General features: G+C 39.0%; 1 protein-coding gene across 7 annotated transcripts in view; it reads left to right on the top strand.

Moving 5' to 3' along the window:
* ARID1B (AT-rich interaction domain 1B) overlaps positions 1 to 22458 on the top strand; it is a 333914-nt gene that overhangs the window by 10928 nt on the left and 300528 nt on the right. For all 7 annotated transcript variants that reach the window (XM_054162697.1, XM_054162694.1, XM_054162693.1 and 4 more), the window contains exon 2: positions 21860 to 22054. In XM_054162697.1, coding sequence (XP_054018672.1) covers positions 21860 to 22054 — 195 coding nt within the window. The remainder of the gene's footprint in view (positions 1 to 21859; positions 22055 to 22458) is intronic.

Below are 22458 nucleotides of genomic sequence, written 5' to 3'. Positions count from 1 at the left end.
TGCCTCAGGAAGAAAGGCTGGTGGGGTTTGTTGTGGGGTGGTGTGTGTGGGTTGGTATTTTTTTGTTGTTGTTGTTCTCCCCCCCCCCCCCCCCCCCCCCCCCCCCCCCTTTTTTTTTTATTCCTGGGGGAACTTGACAGTCATTCATTCCTGCCCTGAGCAGAGGTAACGCAAGGAAGTGGGACAGGCATGGCAGACAGGGCGGCAGGCGGTGTGTGCGCTGCCTCACCTGACGGAGCCCAGCTGCTGCCTCGGGCACGACTGGGAAGGGAAAAGGTTGGGGACTGTTTTGTTTATTTCCAACGATAGTCCTTGACTGTGTGTGGCTTAGCTGCCTTTCGAAGGTTTTTCTGTGCCTCCCTCAGCCGTCACAACTTTGACACAACCTTGTGTGGCATATTTCTAGTGGTTTTCTTTAAGGGACATTTTATTTTAGATTTTAAATTGTATTTTTCCTAACAAAAAGATACTGTATTTGTTTCTGGCTTGCAGTATATTTTGGTTTGCAGTAAATATTTTATTATTTTAAACCCTGAAGCTAACCTGTATCACTTCTGATAGTCCCCCCCAGCTAGGCACAGAATGGGTTTCCCTGCTAACACACTGTAGGAGCTACTACTTCAGTGACATTTTTGAGGTTGTTAGCTTTCTGTGGAATACTCTTCCTGTTGTTGAACATGCGGTATGCAAATAGAGAGGAAAACAGTGCTACGAAGTATTTTGTTGTGGTTTTTTTTTTTTAAGTATTAAAAACACATTTTGCTTTTCTAATAAACCCCATAACCAGACCTTTTAATGTTTAGATATAAATAGCAATTAGACTAACTGAGATCCAACCACAATGAAGAAAAAAACCATTTAAAATAATTCAGAAGAAAAGTTCTCGACTTAATTGAGCTCTTCCTTTAAAGAGGAGAGGCTAATTGGGCAGTGACTGAAGCAAACAGGGCTTGTATTTTAGAACAGCCTTTTTGAGGTGCTCAATATGTTGGTGTAGTTGCCAACATTTCAAAATAAATAGTTTCCTGAGAGTTAGCTGGGGGGCTGAGGGCTGCTGCAGCCTAAATTTTCAAGAGTTTTCTGTGTGAATTCTGGTGATGATTGGAACATTTTCTGGATGCATGGAGACCTTAAAATATTTAGATTTAAATACAGAGGTTGGTTGTCTCTTATGCTGGGGTAGCTTTTAGGGATTTGATTGATCTTGAAGAACTTGCCATGTGAAGCCCTTTGTGAACAATCAGTGGAGAAGGGATTGCCTACCCCAGGAAGACTTTGTATAGCCCCGTTTCTTTTTTTTCACAGATCATTTTAATAATAATATTAGTAGTAACAATAATAACACACGTAATTAGCAGGAAGGTCAGGGAGGGTCTGGGTGACCTGTTAATTTGCTGGAATGTGGTTGGCAAAACTATGGATGCATTCCTCTGTTTTTTCTGGGGATGTCAATGCTATCATGTGCTAGCTCTGTTGTGAGATATGGTTGCTGGAAGCTTTCCTCATTTTCTTCTGCAGAGAGTGGGCTTACTTACTTTTGTCTCACTTCTTCCCAAAGTTCTACTACCTTCATTTATCCAAGTCTAATCTTTCTTTTTAGTCCTTTGTTATGTGTTACTTCATTTTCCTTCTTTAAATGTCATATCCAATTTCCTGTTTTTCTCACTTTCCAAGCCATTGGAGTGTGGAAAAACTCCTCACTGTCTTCTGCCATTTTACAGTTGCACAAGAGTGAGTAGTGTGACTAGGTATCCAGGGAGAAAGTAGCTTTTGAGTGACCCCAGTACTCATCCCTTGGTCTGATTTGCAGTTACTCCTCTCTGTCCTCCAGGGAATCTGTGCACAAGAGTGGTTGGGTAAGAGTGACAGCAGGGAAAGTGTATTAGCTATCCAGCTTCCTGAGTAGGTTCTTCTGGTGACCAGGGGTCAAATTGCATTAAAAAAATAAAATAAATGAAGCCACCAAAAAAAAACAAACCCCAAACAAGGAATTCTTTGCAGTGTAATATGAGAAATTGTACAAGTAGTTGTCTGAGGGTGATGGTTCTGTTCTGTTTTGGTTTCGTTTTTTATCCTTCAAGTTCTCTAATGTTGATCCTTTAAGTAAGAGCAGACAGAGAAAATAAGAAAAAAAGAAACAAAGGAGACAAACCCCGAGCTGGAACGTGAGTTGACATGGGCAGTTTGTCTTTTCACCTGGCGTGGCAGCTGTAATTAAAAATCTGTTTTCAAAAATCTTTGGGCAAATGCAGAGCAAGATGTCAGCATGAAAATTCAAGTGAGGTTGTGTTGCGTATGTAGAAAGTGTGGAAGAGAGAAGAACCGGGGAGAGGAAAAACTGTATTTAATTGTCTATATTCAGTAGTGAACATGATGTGCTAGATGCCATCTATGCAATTTTACAGTACCTAATAATTTCACAGATTTAATTTTTATTTTCAAAAGACTGGGGATGTAGAAAGAAGCAAGCTGCCAATGATGGTTGTTATTCTACTTGTCTCGTTTTCTTGTAGGGGATGTAGCTTGTTAAGATGGTGAATTAAGCCTGTTAAAGTTGGTTAGGGTGGTTCCACTGTTTTAGGAAAATACTGTAGGTATTCAGAGAAAAGCAAAAGCAAATTTCTTCTTGCAAGGTAGTCTCCAAATTTTATTACTTCACCTCTCAGAAGACTTATCTATTTATTTGCAACAGTCTTGTTGCTTAAGAAAAATCTTAGACTTACCTATGATAGTTACTTATCTTTTAGGTTTGAAAAAGCTGACTCCAGCTTACCCTGTTTTTTCATACTACTTTTCAATGTTCAGTTTAATTTTCTTCTTTGCTTGGGGTTAATATTGTCCTTGAAGAGATAGAGGAAGAAGGTAAAGCCTTTTGTTAAAGGCTGAAGCTTCTTGTTGTATCATAACAGGTGGTTTAAATAATTAGAATTTCTGATGACATTTTTTTCCTTTCTTGAAGTTCTTAAACTTATGAATAGCTGTCTCTCTTACTCAAGCAAGTTGTCTCAGCCAAAGTGCCAGGAATAAGTAGAAATGCAGTTTTTCTCTCCAGAAGTGTGGTTATATATCCTGTTGTAGACTGAAGGAGACAATGTATGTGAATTCTTTTGTTGTTGTTCTTGTTTTTTTGTTCTTAGTGTTTTTGCCCAAATGTTTATCTGATACTGAACATTCAGTAATATGTTTTGTCTGTCATTTCTTAGATTAATACTTGAGAATAAGCAGGCAATATTTGTTAAAATCAAGTTGATTCTTTAGACATTCATCAGAAGATCCAGGTGGGTATCTCTCAAAAAGGTAGCTTTTTTTCTTGGCTTTCGAAGATCAGAGGTTGAGACAGAGTAAATTAGCAGGAGAAATGTGTTACAACCTAACGTATAGAAAGATATCTGTGGAACTAAATGGACATGTGCCTTTTGTGTAGATACCAAGCCAGAATTTCTTTGGGGAAAACTAAAGAAAACTTGAAACCCTAATTTGTTTACCTCGACATTTTTCCGTAGCCTTTTGTTACACTCCTTGGACACTCCTACCGAGTTTTGTGTTGCTAAAAGGTCTTACACCAAAGGGTGAGTCTAATGATCGTCTGAAGCTGATCTAAGACTTCACTTCTGCTGAAAAGACCAGTTCCCCCCTTTTATCAGCTCCCTGCTGCTTCCCTTGTGTCGTAAGTAGCATCAGCACGCTGATTTGTCTGAAAACTAATCCTTCCAAACAAAACCTGTGAATGGTTAGCTTTCAGCCAGATCATTGAGCTGATCTGACTTGCAGCACAGTCTTTCTAGCACAGAGGTAAGGCTGGGGAGAGTATTGTGTTCAGCTGAGCATAGGGGTCAGGATTGGTGGTGGTACAGGTTTGTGTCATCTTCAGCTCATCATGAGACTGTATCGATTGTAAAATTAATCTGTAAATAATAACGAGGTATATTTAATTTTTCAACTTTTCTCTGGAGCAGGGAATTATTGTCCCCATTTCAAAATGGAAAAAAGATGAGGCAGATATTAAAAGTTTGGGTGGTGGTGGTTTGGTTTTTTTGTTTTTTTCCCCCAAGATGGTAACTGTAGAGACTGCCCTGACTGCAGTGGCCAGACTAATCTGGTGTATCTTTGAAATACTAGATTTCAAGGACGAGACTTGTCTAACCATATGTATTGTAGGCATTTATACCTAATCTTTTTGTGGGGGCTTTTCTTCTCTTTGGTGTAAAAAAGTAGTCATTTCTTGGTGTGAATCATCTCATCCTAAAGTAGACATGTAATGTAGGTCTAATGAATCATGCTCCTAAAGTTAACCTGTTTTTTCCCTTGCTCTGAAGAAGCTCTAAGCTGATAAGCTCAGGTGCTGATGTCAAGGGGCAGGTGAAATTAATTCCTTCCACTATTTATAGCGTTTTCAAATCGTACAAATGACTTCAGACTTCTGCTGGAGTTCTGGACTAACCTTCTTCTTGTTATCCTGCTTACTAATGGTTTTAATACCCATCTTCTGCTAAGTTTGATACATTTCTTTTCGTTTGTTGTCTTTTATAATACCTGTTCAGAGTTTTTCTGCTGTTGCTTTCCTTTAGATATGTTAAAATTTTTGTACACAAGAACTGTCAGTGTTTCTTTTCAAGCATATTTGCAGACAAGAGGCAAAGTTAAAGATATCAGGATGTATTTCCAGATCAGTTGACCTTAATGCTTAGGTACGCAGTTTCCATACAGAGATGCAAACTTCTGATTTGGAAGTAAGGCAGCAGTTTTGTTGTGTAGATGCTGCTTCACAGTCCATTGAGAATTCTTTGCCTGTTGCTGGCGCTCTGGCTGCTGCAAAACACGCACCTTTCAGAAGGAACTGCCACAGTGGTTGTTCTCTCCCACTGCTGGTGCTCCATTAATCCAGCTTGGCAGTCCACTTGCCAGTTGCTCCAGTGGGTCTGGCTGTGAGGCATCATGCAGGGCAGCAAATCTGATAAGCAGTTTTGCAGGGCTGAGGGGCTGTGCTGAGCATGGAGAGCAAGGAAGTGGCATCCCAGTCAAGAGATCTATGCCACCAAAGAAACTAGTGTCTGTGGGAGCAAACTATGTGTTTGGAGTGTTATGAATGTGCTCCAAAACCAAAGTGATGAAGCAGATACAGTGCCAAGTGATGAAGTTGTTTAGAAGTACAAAGCAAAACATAGGAATGCCTATCCTGCAAATGACATTTTTTGGCAGTGCAATTTTTTGCAAAACTGTAAAAGAGAAAAACAAACAAACATGTTTTATAAAAGAAATTTACATACACATCCTACAAAATGGTTACAGTGGTCCTTAATCACCTCTAGGGTCACTTAACCTTTCCGAGTGTTTAAAATGCTCAAACTGAGGTATTATTACTATTAATAATTTTACTGACATCTTTGTAGCAGAGTGTCACCACTTTCTATTTTTTGGAGGCTGGCATAACAGTATTTCTGTTTGCCCCTTTTTAGGGATTTTTTTCACACTGACAACTTATTAGGCTTAAATTTGAGTTTCTCAGCTCAGTATCCTCTGAAAAGTTGCTTATTTTCAAAAGATTCTGAAGTCTTTGGTAATTTTATAGTCTGTGTCTCTTACGGTCCTCGTGTATAGTTTGAAGTTCAACTGGTGGCATGGTTTGTAGTGTACTTTTCTCCCTCGTGTGTGTATGAAGGAAGGAGGAGGAAGCATGGCTTCTTCAAGGTTAACTGAAATATTTTAACTTCTATACCAAATGAGGTGAGAATGAAATCGTCAGGACAGAGACTAAATTATTGAGGCACTTGACTGTTTAAAGTAGCTGGGGATGTACTATAAAAGGTGTGAGTCTGACAGCCAAATGTGTAAACAGCACCTTATTCCTTCCTTGTACCTAATGTCTCACCACTTGCTTTGTATGATGAGTAAATCAGTGTGGGAGATACTGCAGCCATTCTCAAAGTGTTAAGTTTATGATGTCTCCACCACACAAATAATCTATTGCCATATAGGATAGCAGAAAGAAGAGTCTTTTCAAGGAAGATTAATTGAAGTAATTTGTCACTTTAAAATGAAGAAGGTTTATCAAACAATAAAAGCTAAGTATTTTATGTGCCTCTATTGAAATTTGATAAGCATTTGTTTTGCTAGAAAATATGTGTGGACTGGGCACCTAGTGCTTGTCTACACAAGGAAATATAATGGTACAGCTCTGTGCTATAGTTATATGCTATAATGATACCAATATAACTCCCTATGGAGACACCTTTATATCAGAATAAGAGTTTTCATGGTTTATCCTATTCTGCTTCCAAAGCATGTAAGCTTAAGTTGAAAAGGGTACTCCTATGCTGGACTAAGTTTTCACACTAAGCTAGTTATATTGGTATAATTATGCATTTTTTCCCCCTTCAGTGTAGACAAGTCCTTAGTGCCTTTTCAGGTTTGAACTTCAGTTAAGAATTTCTTGGCTGTGATAAGTGTCTAAGCATTTTCATAGTGTATTTTTATAATGGGACTTGGGTATTTAAACCAATTACTTAGGCCAATTAACAGCTTCCTGGGCTGTGGATAACAATAGGATATAAAAAGGAATCAAAATTCATGTTCGTAGCTGCTAGGGTACATGTGCCGCCTTTTCCCTCCCTTCCTGTGTGGTTTTACCAAGCATACCATGTACAGCGCAACAGGTGGAATAGTCTGTGGCTGTCTAATGAATTCTGTGTTGGATGCTTTTTGTCTCCTGTTTCTCATTATTCCTCGAGTTCTGTTGTGCTGTAGCTATAATTACATGCATCTCTGTGGATCACAGAAAGAAGCTTCCTTGATGAAGTTGAAAAAAGTGTTTCCAAAAATGTTAATCATTTGGTGAGTTGCTGAAGTTTATTGATCCTCACACAAGACAGTTAGGACCTTGCTCAGCAGAAGCTATACAAGGAGCAACTCAAATTGGACGCAGAGGGAGGAGAGAGTGTAAGTGTTCTTCTGGTATTTGATTGTAGTCAGAGGAAGGCTGATGTTCTGTAGAATGTCTGGAGGGGTGATGTCTCTTGCCTGGTTCTGTCAGAAGTGGATGCCTAGTGAGGTATTTACATATGGACAGTGCTTTGAAGTTCACCATTTCCTTTGGTTCTGCTCTGCCTAAATCTTCTTTGCTGCTTATAATACATTATGTCTCATCATTACCTTAACACCTACCCCAAAACAGGAATATGCAAACATTTCTTTACAGTGTTTTAGCAGTTTTTTTGCAAATGTCAACTTAAATTCCTTAAAACCATTTTTCTTGTGTATCTTTTCTACTTCTCATGAAGGTACTGGTTTGAAAATACATGCTTTTTTTGGTCCTCTTTATCAGTATTTCTAGTATGTTTGTAGTTTTACAATGCTGGTGTTGTCTTATTGGGCTAGAGACTGAGGATTATGACTTCAAATGAAAAGCAAATTGCAGAGGCTGAAGTCCTAAATAAAGCAGAGATGATGTAATAACTTCCAAATTGTAGAAGAGCAAGGCTGGAAGGGACATTAGGAGGGCATTTAATCCACCCCTCTGCCCTGAGGCAGGGTAAGACAGACCTAAACCATTCACTACAAGTGTTGCTGGAGCTTCTAGTAGTAAGAGCCTGAACAGAAATTAACTGTTTATACAAATGCATCCCAATTCCCAAAAGCTTTGTGCAAGCTGAACTTGACATAGAATTGGTGTGAGAGGATACCTGGATTCATACAGGATTATTTCAAGTATCTGAGTTGTTTCTCATTTTTGGAAACAATGTTTTCTGTCCAAACAGTCTAATGATGTTTATGTAGTTTGAGTATAATGTCCATTTCTTATTTTGTCTGATAGTCTGTTGTTTGGGTGTATTTTTTCCCGAAATAACTATTTTTCTGTTAGCTGTATAACCAGTGTTTCGTCTTCTTCAGCATTGAGCAATTTAGTTTACAAATGTGTGATATTTCCTTTTCTTATTTGATGTGTAATCAGTTTCAGTTTCCCTTTTTTTTTTTTAATTTCAGTTTCTTTTTTGTGTGAAGGAGCTGAGCAAAAAACTATAGGGTTAGGAGTGTAAAGGGAGACGGGAGCAAATATATTCAAGAAATCACAGTACTTTGCAAAAGAGCTGGCTTTAGCCAGGTTAAATACGTAGTGAATAATGTGGCTTTAAGTAAAGATAGTTTTTTCTTTGAAGAATAAATAGAGTGTGTGTTTCAGGCTTTTACACATGGTATCTGCAGCTCTTTAATCCTAAATTGAAGTTTGCAAATGAGTGTCAGATGAATAGCATCTTTCTAAATTGGACAGAACCTAAAATTGGAATTGCAGATACCCTATTGCTAAAATGAGTCTTTGGGCTTGTTTGCTCTGTTTTGCCTTTTAGTTATCTATCAGCTGAGAAACATGTGTCTTTGCTGCTAAATGACCTCTTCTGACTAGGCCCAGTGATTCTGACAGAATGAACTGTCTTCAGCTCTGATCAGTTGCAGGAAGAGGCTGCTCTAAGTTGCAGCCTTGGAGAAGAGAAAAAGATTAGATGTAAATACACTCAAATTGCTGTTGCCCTCAAAAATAGCTTACTCAGATGTACAGGAATGATTCCCCATACCTGTACTGTTTCAGTGTTCATGAAGGCAATAATTTCCTTCTCTTTCATCCCATTTAACCTGATTGTTTAATTTTAATTCTCTTCTAGATTTGGTAATTTTAGGAAGTTGGTCCATTTTGAGTTGTGCCCAAAGCGGGGTCATTCATCCTGAGTGTCCTCTGAAGTGATTTTGGGAAAGTTCTGTTGGTGTTTTCACACAGTGGCTGATATGGGCTCTTTCAAGGACTGGGAAGTAAGAAGTGGGCATAGAAGTGGAAAGAAGCCAAGAGTTTTCAGACACACAGAATTTAAAAATAATGTTTTTTTGCTGTGGGAGAAGGGAGGAAATTCTATGAATGTGTCATAGTCAGCTTTCCTGTTTTACCATGTTTTTGGATGAGAAATACTGAAGAAGTGGATCAGCTTTTCTGCTTTCGTATTTCTCAGACCACATATATCTGGAGTGTTGATTTTCAATTTTTAATGGTGCAATATTAAAAGAAAATCATGATTGTATATTGAAAACACATGCCATTTTTGTGTAGAAACTTGAGGTTCTGGATAGTATCACAGTACATTAGAGGTTGGAGGGGACTTCCAGAGATCACCTAGGGTAGTCCGCACAGGAATGCATCCAGAAGAGACTCCACAGCCTCTCTGGGCAGCCTGTTGCAGTGCTCTGTCACCCTCACTATAAAGAAGATTCTCCTCATGTTGAGGTGAAATCTTCTATGTTCAAGCTTGTACCTGTTGTTTCTTGCTCACCACTGAAAAGAGCTTAGTCCCCTCCACTTGACACCCACCCCTCAGATATTTATACACATTGATCAGATCCCCTCTCAGTCTTATCTTCTCAAGACTAAACAACCCCAGGTCTCCCAGTCTCTCTTTATAGGGAAGGTGCTCAAGTTCCCTAATCATCCTCTTGGCTCTCTGTTGTATTCTTTCCATCAGGTCCCTGTCTCTCGAACTGGGGAGCCCAAAATTGGACACAGTATTCCAGTTGTGGTCTCACCAGGGCTGAGCATAGGAGGAGAAGACCCTCCTTAGACCTGATGGACACACCTTTCTTGATGCACCCCAGGATACCATTTGCTCTCTTGTTCACAAGGCTACATTGTCCTCCCATGAAGAACTTGCTGCCCACTAGGACTCCAAGGTCTTTTTCTGTGGAGCTGCTTTCTAGCAGGGCAGCCCCTAACCTGTACTTGTGCCTGTACTGGTGTTCAGTAGCTGTACTAAACCATGCACTTAATTCTGAACATCCAGCATAATTTGTTGCAGAGGTGTTTCTATCCATAATTAATCCTGCATCCCTATTTCTGCACTTACCTATGTGTTTCTTTGTCCTGAGATGCTCTAGGATGTTTCAGTGTCTGCTAGTGCTTGTAGAAGAATTTAGTGCTTTTGTCATGATTGTGGACAGAGCAGTGAAGGTTTAGCAACTTTGGCTGGGTTTGAGTGAGAGGTAGGTGAAGACAATAGGGTTAAATCAAAAATTTAAACCCAGGTCAGAATTTTTTCCTCAGTAAGCCACAGGGAAATTTGTGTTAATATCCAGCCATGTTTTTGGAGGTCTGCTCTGTAGAGTTCTTTGGAAGTAGTTCCCAAATCTCTTCAAAATTTTGAGTGTAAAACCTTTGGGTGTTAGAGCTGATAACATTTTTGTGTCAGTGGAGATTTGAATTTTTTTGCTACCATTATTTATTTTTTCTTACAAAACATGTTTGTATAAAGCCATATGCTAATCTAAAAAGTGCCTTTGGGGTTCTGTTGTGGTTTTGGTGTGTTTTTTTTTGTTTGGGTGTTGTTTCCCCCCCCCCCCCCCCCCCCCCCTTTTTTTTCTCTTGTAGAAATTAAAGTTTAAAGCTGAACAGTTCCCTTAATACTTGGAAGTTTTGACTTGCGATGTATATCTCTTGGTATGGCTCCGAAAAGCGCATTAATGGTTCTGGAATTACACAATTTCAGGGTGTTCTTGCCACCACCCTCTTTAAAGGGAAATTTACAACTCCTGCAGTATTTGTCCTTTTAATTCTAAAATCCAGATGAAGCATAATCCCAGGAGTGTTGTTTTCTTGTTGCAATGTAATCTTTTTCAGATGATACATGATTTAGTTGGAAACAAATTAGCAGCTATGCATGCCTAAAGAAAGCAATTTAATAAACAAGATTTTTGTAAGACCTAATCAGAATTGTAAAATGATACCCGAGAATCAGTTACATTATACAAAAGAGCTGGTGTGAATGTAGGCATGTGTGTGAATTCATGGTTTCAAATCACATTGTTCTCAAGTAATACAAGGACTTTGACCTTCAGTCTACTGGTTCTTCTAATTTAATACTTAACTACTAAATGTTTTCAATCAATAATGAAAATTTCCATTCATGACTGTAGTTTTGCTATGGTGATTGATTTTAGTTTTTAACTAGTGAAAAAAAGCTGTTTTCTAATGCTTTAAATCACTGGCTGCTGGTGAATATTTGTCTGTTTTGCTCCTTCCCAGAAAGTTAGTTCCATGCTCCTGACAGTGGCTGTGTTGATGAGGAAGATTGTTGTAAATGCAAAATAACAGGCAGATACTGACTGGAGTTCTGTTGCTCCAGCTTCAAAATATAACGATGTAGTCCCAAGATTCATTGTCTGTATCTAGGTTGACCCTTGAATTGAGCTATGCTGCTGTTATGTCTCTGACTGGGACAGTAGAATTTTATGATGTTCAGCCAACATGATAGACCATTATGGAATTATGGTGAAAAAAATGAACCTCTTAGTTTCCAGGTAACTATTAATATTTTATGCTATTTACAACCACTTTTTTTCCCAGCCTGTACAGGAAACGGTTTTAGCCTAGAAAATATGTCACAAGAGAAGCAGTTTTTTGGCAGTTGGAAGAAGTGACAGGACTCCTGTTATAGATCTGAGTTTGCCTCTCAATTACCCTGATCCTAAATATATCCTTTAGGAATTTTGCATATATTGGATCTAGCCTGGGGTTTCTCCCTGTTTTCTTACTTAAGACCATTTCTAACCTATTAAAAAAATATATGTTAAGAGTTAAAAAGATAAAATGCATCTGATTAATGAGAAAGCTACCTCTGAGGCTAGAAACCAACAAATAGAGAAAGTCAGCACTTTACTCTTATTTTTAACATCCCAGTCTGCTATCACTTGCTGTGAGTAGGGTGAAGAGGTTTTCTTACTTTTCTGAGCTTCTTTTCTTCCTAGTGTGTCAGAAGAGTATAGCTCCTAAAACTCGTTGGTAATCATTTCTCAGTGTGGCCAGAACTCGCTGAACTTTCCTTAGTTGCAATCTCATGTTATGGCTATGGAAAAGGAAAACAACTGACTGCTTTTTCGTTTGTTTGTTTGTTTTTCCTGGTGGAGTTACCCCTTTTATGCCTCTTTATTCCAGTATCCTATGTGTTTTAGCAGTGGGGTTTTTGTGTGTCTTGTTGGGGGTTTTTTGTGCCCCTGATTTTATTCATCATGAGCTCAAACTTGCAAAAGGAAAAGAAAATTGCATTAGAAGCTTCATACCAAAGTAACTTATGCTATGTGTCAGAGTGGCAGGGCACTTTGCAGAAAGGAGTGGAAGATAATCCTTAACAGCAGTCAGGGATGACAGTAAAGAGCTAGGGGGTGGGAAGGGGAGAGAGACTGAATATTCAGTAGGTTCTACTGTTATCTGGACTCTGATTTATTCTAGAATTGCATTCTGGTGAGGTCCATTACAAGTGCCAGCAGTAGGTTTGACAGCTCTTGAAGAGTTGTCTCTTTTATTTTTTTTTTTTTTTTTAATTTTTGTAATAGTGTAATCTCAGAGCTTGGCCTAGAAAATTTAAATATGTTTCATTCAGGAGTACTTGATGAAATCCAGTGCATAAGGTTGAACTCAAGAGGTTGCAGGGGCTTATTTTTGGACTTACTGTAGAAATAGGTTATTTTTCTCAAAGGCATTAATACTGTTCCAAGTGATCCAGCAGAACTTACGGTGCTTTGGTTTTGTTTTGTGACTTTTATTTTGTTTTTTGAAGATTTCCAAACACTGTTTTTTCTTTCTGAACATAGGTTTCTGACAGTTTAGAGTACCTCATTACTGCCTGTGATGTGATTCTCCTTTTAAAAACCTAGAGGGTGGGTTTTTTTATTGTCCTCCCTTAGCCTACTGATTTCTGACTTGTAGTCCTGTTTCTTGTTAACTGACATCAGTCTCCCCCAAGTCTTCATGTCTCCTTGTTAAGAGTGCACATAATACTTGTTATGATGAGGGTGAAAACCCAGTCACAGAAAGGTGAAGTGTTGTGCTCATGTTTGCATAGCAGGTCAGCTGCTGAGCCAGGAATAGAAGCCCTGTCTTATGACTTAGTGCCCTAAGCGCTGCCTTACAACGCCTCTCTGCAGCATCGGTCTCTTCCAAGAATGTAGTAACGATGGGGTATAGAAGTAACTGCACAAAAGTGTAGGAGCTTTGCTTCCAATTCTGAGAGGACTTGAAGGCTTTTATGTAGTTTTTTTTTTTTCTCCCCCAGTATTTTAAGCTTTCTAAAGAAACTCCTAGATAAGATTGGTAAACTGGAGTTTACAGCTTGCTTTGCTCTGTTTAAAAACAAAAATAATTTCATTTTCCAGAAGGTTGTGGATGTGGAAAAACAGTTCAACATGTTTGAAAGTCAAACTCTGCTCTACAAATAACCTTAAGAGCGGCCTGTGATTAAATCTTTTGTATATTCAACAACAAACTCATTTTATGCAACCACAACTATGATAAAATTGAATTAAATGAACCTGCCTCTAAGAAAAGAGACTGAATAGCTGAGTAGTGCATTATTCAATGAATGGAAAACAGGGAGGCTGGCTGCAACGCTTGGGAAATGGTTTTAACATTCTGTCGGTCTAAAGAGCAATTCTGTGAAATCATCGTATTTGTTTTCTCCCCCCTACCTTCCCACCCTCCACTTTTAAATAGCAGTGCTCTTCGTACTGTCAGAATTCGGTGTTGTGACACCCCTACTCAAAAGTTATGACAGCAGTGTAATGACAGCTACTGCCTCTTGAGAATCAATCAGGCAATTAATTTTGTAAATGAAATGCTGATTATACAAAGCTTCACATGAGAGGCCCAGTGATTAAAATCAATTTAACAAATTGTTTCAGGTGGGACTTGATTAATAATTTACCATAAATGCTGAGGATATATGACCAGCATACCTTTGTGTGTGTGTGTTAATATGGAACTATATATAACGCTTGGAGTGGAAAAAATTAGCAGCTAACTATATGTACTTCTGGCTTGTGACCTAGATGTGATTTGTTATACGTTTTTGTGGGTGCACTCTTTTCTGCAGTGTCCATAATGTCACTTTCTCAGCTAATGCTCTCTCTAACAAATAAATACAACTTTCAATTTTGCTTTTGCTGATAAAGCCAAGTAACTGAGAAAGTAAATTCAGAGCTGCTTTAATATTTATTAGGTTTAGGAAGATTTATTTATCTTTAAAATTTGAAGAGGATGTGGGATTTCTTTAATGTAATTCCCTCAACCCCTTCTGTTACTTACTAGTTTTCAGGATTTTCTGCATTTCCCCCTTCTACTCTAGTACTTCTCTGCAAGGAGCCTTCCTGCACAGCTCCTCTCTTCCATTCGAGGCTTCTCTCTGCTCCTTGCCTGATGGACACTATTTTTAGTACATCCCTTTCTGTCCATCTAACCCTGTGTTTGTGTAAGAGCTGTGCAAAGTAGGTAAGGGAATTTTTTTTCGAGTTCCAGATGGCAGCCATGCACAGTGAGTGAAGGTGTTTACTTGTCTAAGAAGCTGACAACCTCAATGCCAGACAAAATAGAAGTAACTGGTATTCTGGGTGGGGCGTTTCTTTTTTTAACTCGGAGTTTTCTGCGTTTATGAATGGATTTTCTCTTCCTTGTTGAGCCACAGTGTTGGCTACTGAGAAAGCCTTACAGCTGTGAGATGTCCTTGCCGAATCTAGACTGAAAACTTTTCAGATAATGTTTTCTCTTGCTATCTGCCTTGCTGTCCTACCACAGGTTACTATTTTGATAGCAGAAACAGTAAACTAAGAACTCTGCCTGTGTCTCACTTTCCGTTTCCAAAGCTGTTGTATTGGTGCAAAACAATCCTTCATGGACAGTTTTAAGTTCAGATGTTGGATTGTGGATGGAAGTAGGTAAAGCATGGTCACAATTGGGCAGCAGATAGGAAAAGGAACTGAAATTAATGACATGTGGTTGTAGATAGATTTTGTGATAGTTTGGTTGTGATAGTTTTGCTGGGCAACTGGACCTTCTGCATGCCTAAAGAAAGGTGGTCCCCACTTTATGGAGCAGCCAAGTTGGAGAAAACAAATATGAATACAGGAAAATAATTCTTGAGTACTCTTAGAAGAAGTTTGGAAAAAGGTAGGTTACAGAAGGTGTCTGTCTGTTCCGGCGTGATGAGGACAGATGTCACACCTTCAGTTGACTTAAGAGCAACCAGGATATGTATTACCTGTATGTCAGTAGTTGGCAGTGACAAAGCTTGAGGGGCAGAAGTTCTGAGCTGCACAGCCATGTAGACTTGGCACAAACATAGGATTGTTTTGGTCATCAGGTTCAATCAATGTGTATAATTGCTTTTTGATGTTGTCTCAACCTTTGTCTGCACTGGTACTGGTAACTGAAGATGTTAGTTGAGTATGCTTAATCAAAAACAGGTTTCTCTGCTGTGTTTGTTGTGATCTTTCAATAGCCATTTTGTATAAAATAATGACTAGAGAATACTGACTCAATGACCTTCAGATTTTCAGGTTGAGGTGAAGAGGGCTCAGAAGAAAACTGGTGAACAGATAGATATCTATCTTCTCAAACCTTTGGAGTCACTTGCTTGTATAATTATTTGTAAATGTGTAGTGGAGTAGTAATAGATTTTTGTTGAGGCATAGCTTTTTATTTTCTATATTTTCTCTGTTCAGTTACTTTCTGTTTTGAGTGGGAAATTATCTTTCTGATGTCTCCCTGCGGCTGAAATCAGACAGTATGCAGAACCTGTAAGACAAGAAAAATTACTGTTTTGTTAAATCTAGTATAAACTTCTTATTCACTGGATTTTCCTTCATCATAGGCTTAATGTTGAACTTGGTTCTTTGTTTTTGCTTATTCCTTGTTGTGTTTGTGCAACTGATTTTTAAATGTAAATTTGAATGAAGTACAGACAGTTGACTTCTTATTGCAAAAGAATAGGAAGCATGTTTTCCAGTGACATCTCAGATTTCAGTATTAATCTAAATCAGAATTTAATGCTGTTGTTTGCATATTTCTTAAATGGGTATTTTAAACACACCTAACTAGAGTTGGGTTTTGATACTTAATGCTTTTGTTGTGTAAAAACATTGGCTGAAGCGGCCTTGTACATGTTCATACAAATGATGGCATTATCTAGGAATGGGTTATCTTTTCCTCAGTTGCATCCTCATGCCAGCTCTGTCATTGTATTGTAGTGAATACTTGTGATTATCTCTAGTGATAAATTTGTAACTTGGTGCCTGACCTAGAGCTGGGAGCTCCATGCCCATCTTTCTTGGAATGTCAGTTACTGCCTGTCATCCATCTCTCTTGGTATTAATAAAGAGGGTTGTTTTGTTTTTAATATGGAGACAGAGGCTTTGGCTGCAGATCAATGAATAAACAAAGCATTATTGTATTCTAGGAGTTTGAGGGCAAGCCTACTTGTGAGTGTTGAGTTCATGTTGTTTTGTTATAGACATAAATGTTGTAGCATTAGTTGTTGGGATGCTCTGTGGCTTATGGTCCCTTTAAATTGCAGCATTTGCTGTTGTCAGCCAAACCAATGCTGCTTTCAATTTTTTTTTTTTTTTGTTAAAACAAACAAAAAAAGCTCACTTTCACTTGAGTATTCACATAAGGTATAACTACTCTTCTTGTAATGAATTGCTTTTTCTGCCTTGTGTAAGAGCTCTACTGTAACATCTGAATCCCATTGGGACCTTTGTAAAGTGTTTCCCACTCTTCTCTGCCTCAAGACTTCAGTGCTGGGGTTCTTTGTGCCATCTTTAAAAGGTTAAGTCATATTTTTGGACAGTGATTGGCTCTTGGATATCTTTCAGATAAAGATTTTGGCTTTAGAGGTGAAACATTCATTGATAACTCAATAGTGTATGTATAATGCATACATCAGTAATGTACCAAAAGGAAGAGCTGATGCATCTTGATTGGACTGCTGCTCAGGTTACTCTAGTGTGCTTCAGATGTATGTGGAGATGAGATATCTGGGAAGACGTGGGCTAATGATGTGAGAAAATGATACTGAGGTTTTTCTCACTTTAGAAAAGGTGAAATTGACTGTCTAGGTACTTCATGGAGAGATTATCTACTTCATTCTTTGGGCTAGGAGGAGAGTGGAAGTGGTGCTGGTACTGAGTTTTACAAGTGAGTGTAGAATAATAATTTTTCTGCTTATAGCAGGAATGCTGAGGTCTTGTAAACAAAATACTGGGGTGGGGTAGGGGTGAGGGGGCGCAGAAGGCACTTAACAACACTATTTGTAGGCTGTTGTAGGCTTTTCTGTGTTCTATCTTAATGGTTGGACTGTCAGTCTAAAGACTGACATAAAACCTTGGCCCTATTGAAATCATTAGCAAACCCCCATTGAGTGTTCTAATACAGGGCACATTACAAGGCAAGGACTCTTACGAAATGCTCTGTTCTTACAAAGCCTGATAGTACATGTGTAAATGAATCTGATACTGGCACAAGATAGGCGCTATAATAAAGGGGTTATAAATTATAGTATTACTGTGGACTGAAACAGAGAACAAGACTGAAGTATTTTGAGCATCTGCAGATCTATGCAAAGTTTAAATGAAATGCGGCAAGTCGAAGAAGTTCAGAATCAGAAGCAAAAGGCAGACTCCATTCAGACTTGCCTGGCAGAATATGACAGTAAAAAATAGCATGAGCAAACCCTAGCTAAATTAGTAAAAAGGTTGTGTGATATTGGGAGCAAAATAGCACTAGAGGAAAATTGGAGCCTTCCATAAAGGAAGGAGAAGGAAACAAATTAATATTGATGACTGCAATGACACTGAAATGAAATGTAAAAAGTAATTAAAATTTTGTGGTGCAGCATGTAATAGAACTAAGAAAAGGCACGGAAGATGTGGAAATGTACACATCATCCATTCATGGTCATACACGCCCACTGGATTTTAGAAGAATGTCACTCAGTTACAGCAATGCTTTCATTTTTGGTAAGCGTTGGAGAGTAGGTTTGGCGGGGTTGGTGGTTTATTGCTACCACACGAAGAGGTGGTTACTTGTCATAATCTTCTCTTTAAAAACTATTGGAATCGATGTTAAAGACAGTACTTAAACTTAATAAATGTTAAAGGAACCTTCAGGTAGATTAAAATACATATTTATCAGCTAATAGCTCCTGCTAAGTGGCTTTCCAGAGTGTCATGGATAGGTACAATCTTGCTAGAATCTTGGAAGTAGAAAAGATTGCTAAAGCTGAAAACTGTGCATGCACATCTTTCATCAAATTCAGAAGTAGTTGTAGATAGTGCAGTGTTTTCTGCAGTTTAAATCCCATGATTTCAAGTTGGAAAGCGAGGGATTCATACAGATTGTGGAAAAACTGACAGCTTGAAGAGGTAGACTCCAATTCTGCCTGAGCATCATACAGCTACTTTAATGGTAAGACCATGTTCTGCTTTGTTCACTAGCCCTATGATAAAGGAAGCATTCAGTCCTATAGCACACATTAGCCCCTTCACTGCACTACTGTCAACTGACCTTGGAGCAGGCACATCTGCTGTGTGGGAGGACAAAAGCATAACCATATATTGAAAGACTGATAACAGTTACATCTGTGAAGGAGATACATTTAATATTGCAAAGGCAAACTGAATTCCAGCCGCTTTTAACTTCTGTGGGTGGTATTGTCTTAAACCTGGGGAAGAGTGAACTGTCTTATTTTGCCTTGCAGAAATAATTGACAGCCACTGAGTCACTGGTAGATGCAGCTACACTGCACGGACAGTTGGGATCTAATGAAGGGAGTCAGGAACTACAGTGGCAAGTTGCCATCCTCTGTAGTGACTGGCCAGTGTAGGGGATGAGATGTACTTTTGTCAGTGGCTCTGTCTTTTCCAGCCCTAAAGGTGATCAGAGAACTCTACTATTTCTTTTTTTCCCAAAGACCTTGGAAGGAGGAGGGAAACTGGCAGCACAGTCATCTAGTATGGGTCTGTCTAAGTTGTTGCTGTAATTTGCCTAGGGATGTTGACCACTTTCTTAGTCATGAATATGAGCCCTCTCACATTAATTATCTCCACTCCATGATCCCATGCCTGACTTGTAGTGTGTTCTGAGTGTGCCCAAGACCCTCATTACCCAGTTACCAAAGCCCCCTCAATTTCAGTTTTCTGTGGGTCACTTACAGCTGCTGTAGACTGTAGTATCTCAGGCTCTTCATCCCTCTGCCTTTCTGAAGTGAAGGAGAGAGGAGCAGGTCACCTGGAGAGGATGGGGAGAAGCAGAGAGGTAACAGGTTGGTGAGAAGGAAGGAGGAAGTGACAGCGAAGCCAGTTACAGTGCCTACTTTCCTAACACACACAAACAAAAAGCCTCTACTGCTTGGAGGTCACTAGTGCAGAGGACAGATACTCTTTGGCTTGTATCCATGTGACCTCCTGACCTTGTTTCCTTCTTTTCCCTTCAACTCTTCCTGCCTCACTTCTGTCTCCACTGCTCTTTTAAAACCCATTGTTCCTCTTTCTTTGTCTGTCAAATGTGAGGCTTCCTCCCTACACCTTGTAACATCTCTGAAGTTTTGTTGTGCTGCTTGTGCACTCCCATTTCTTCCTTCTGGTCTGGTGACATTCAAGTGCTCTCTCTCAACAGGGCACATGCCTTGCATTTCCCAAAAGTCCAGTGTCACCCTGGCAAATGAAAATTCTCTGCCCCAAAGCATGGTATTCAAGAGGCATTTTCAAGTGTTTTTTGTAAGAACATAAACGATGTATTTTTCTGTGACCTCATTCTAAAACATAGATGAACTATTTCTGCTGAATTTTCCAGAGAATTTCAGCCTCAGGCATAAATATGGCCCGGAAAAATTTCAGCCTAAATGCTTGAAGTTTGGCAAAGTTTATATGCACCTTTAAGTAGCCTTGATAATGGAAAGTGTCAGACTGCTTTAGCGATGTAGCTGTCTGCATTGTTTATATTTTGTTCATATTATTGGGTGCAGAACAGAAAATACTGCACTTCAGATTAATTAAAATACAGTTTGAATTGAATGTTGTTACTGGAGTTGAGACCTGGAAACAATAGCCTGAAACAGAAGATGGTGGCAATGAACAGTGCTGTTGTGCTTCATGAGAATCTCATGAATGCTTCGAACAGGGATTTGTATTTGAGAAGATGAATATGACAAGTGATGCACAGAATGAACATTAAAACACAGAAATAAATACAGGTAAAGTGTCTTGGTCTGTAGGAAGAACTTGAAGTTGTCCCCTGGGAACCCTGTAAGAAAGACTCTAGTTCATCTGCTGAACCTTTCTTTTTTTTTTTTGGTCCACTGTAAGTGCAATGAGAGTGCTGGACAGCCTCAGAACAAAACAGAGATGAGAGTGTTATTATGGGTCAGGTGGCCTGAAGTGTTTGGGGAACCATTGATTTCGAAAAGTATGACATATAAATAGTAAACTACCCAGGGACATTCAGTGATGAAAAATAGAAACTTCTGATCTCACCACAAAAAAGCCAAATAATACTGGGAAATTTGCTGAGTAATGCTTACCCGAAATTAGAAGTGAATGTGCAATTCTCTGTGGTGACAAAAAAGGGCAATCCTCTTCTGAAGTGAATGGGGCTGTCCTCGGAGGAGGTTACCATTTCTACCTCCTCCAGTGTAGTGTGTCGACATTTGGAATGCTGTATAAATACCTATCTATATGTATAATAGTTTGTTAAGCAGTGGCTACTTTGTAGAACACATGCGTTGTGTATAGGGGAAAGAAAAGAAGACAGCTGTAGTGTAAAACAAATGACAGTAATGAGAAGCAAAAGGGATGGGAAAGGAAAAATGTAATTTATTGTCATAATAGCTATTAAATCAGAATAGAATCACAGAATGTTTTGGGTTGGAAGGTACATAGCCAAAAGGGACTTGTAGAAGCAGTCTTACACATGAGGCTGCAAAATGAGACTGATCAACTGTACACTGTAGGAAAACACATCCAAAATGTGCTATGGGAAGGAATCTGGCTCCTGCCCAGAGGTGGGCTGGCTGGTTGAGTTAGTAGGTCTTTTTCCTTGGGAGAAGGGGTGGGGAATATATGTCTTTTTGATGAAGACGGGATTGTCATAGGCTTTTTGAAAGCTTCCCCCTCTCATCCCCTCCCTTTCTTCCATGAATATAGCTGGCACTTGGGAATTAAAAAAATGGATGTCATCTTAACAATACAGTGCTGCGCTTGACAAAGTATGATATCTTTTCTGGTTCAGTTAGTCCTCAGTAATAAAACATGAGAGTAATACCACACAATGGTTGACACCTGTCCTGAAACTGTTACAGTGCCTGGTAAGTGCTGCCAAAAAGTCTAAAAATAAAACTTCCCTCTCTCGCCTCCCCTCCCCCTCCATCAGTGATTGCAGTTTGGATTTTCTGAGGTCTGTTAAGGAGGCAAATAAACTTTAATGTAACATGTGGGTTGTGACATGCTGTTTAATCTGGAAACTTGCTAATACACATGCTAGCAATATGAAAACACTGTATGCATTGCATATTTTGGAAAATTTCTTTCAAATTTATCTTTTTTTCAAGGTAAGAAAACAGACATTTTCTCAAGGTTAGATGGCTTGTCCGTTAATTCTGTCTCTCTGCATAGAAGAAGGTTTAAACATAAATAAACTCAGTGATGCTAATTAGTTTACAGCAGTATACTTTTTCTTAAGCTGAAAATGATGGGCAGTTTTTTCTGCTTCTTCTGTAGATAAGAGACAACCTTAAGTGTGAGTGCAAAATTACACACACCCCCCCCTTTTTTTTTCTTTAATGCAATGGAAATTCCAAACTTATTAATCAGCTGAGGTTTTGAATTATATGAGAATCAGTATGGTACTTTGCCTATTTGTATATCAATTCAATATGTGATGTATAAAGCACTGAGAAAATGCTTTATTATAAAGTCAGTGGTGTAGATTGCCCACAGTAAGCATAACTTTTCTCATATTTTTCTTTCCACGTCTTGAAGTATTTCTTTGCTTGTGTTTTAACAATAGGGCAGCCCAATGGATCCCATGGTCATGAAGAGACCTCAGCTGTACGGCATGGGCAGTAACCCTCATTCTCAGACGCAGCAGAGCAGCCCCTACCCTGGGCAGTCCTATGGCCCTCCCGGCCCCCAGCGCTATCCCGTGGGAATGCAGGGCCGAGCCCCAACAGCCATGGGAGGAATGCAGTATCCACAGCAACAGGTTGGTGGAGGATTTTTTTGTGTTGCTTTGGTTTCCCTCCTCTTCTCTCCCCTTCTGACACTGGTAATGTGGCAAGAAAAAAATAGTTCAGAAATTAGTATTTCTTGTGCAGAAGGAAGGTAAAGGTTTTAAAAGTAAATATGTTGACATTGTGAATGTTTCCTGAAACCCCATACAGGCAGAAAAGAGTTTAGCTTGTTGTTAGTAACTTAGTGGAAAGAAAGGCATGTCAAATGCCATCAGTCTTTTTTTTTTTGTGTGTGGGGTTATTTGTTTCCAAATTCTCCCTCTCTCTGGCTGATATATGTGTTTAAATGCAAGATGAAAACCTGGAGCTGACATAAGTGCAGTGCAAATAAATGTTGTCCATAATGTTGTTGTTTATATATAATGTTTATTGTTGG

Source organism: Dryobates pubescens, chromosome 6 (genome assembly GCF_014839835.1).
Source record: "Dryobates pubescens isolate bDryPub1 chromosome 6, bDryPub1.pri, whole genome shotgun sequence".
Taxonomy (NCBI): Eukaryota; Metazoa; Chordata; class Aves; order Piciformes; family Picidae; genus Dryobates; species Dryobates pubescens.
This window is presented reverse-complemented; position numbering and strand designations above follow the sequence as displayed.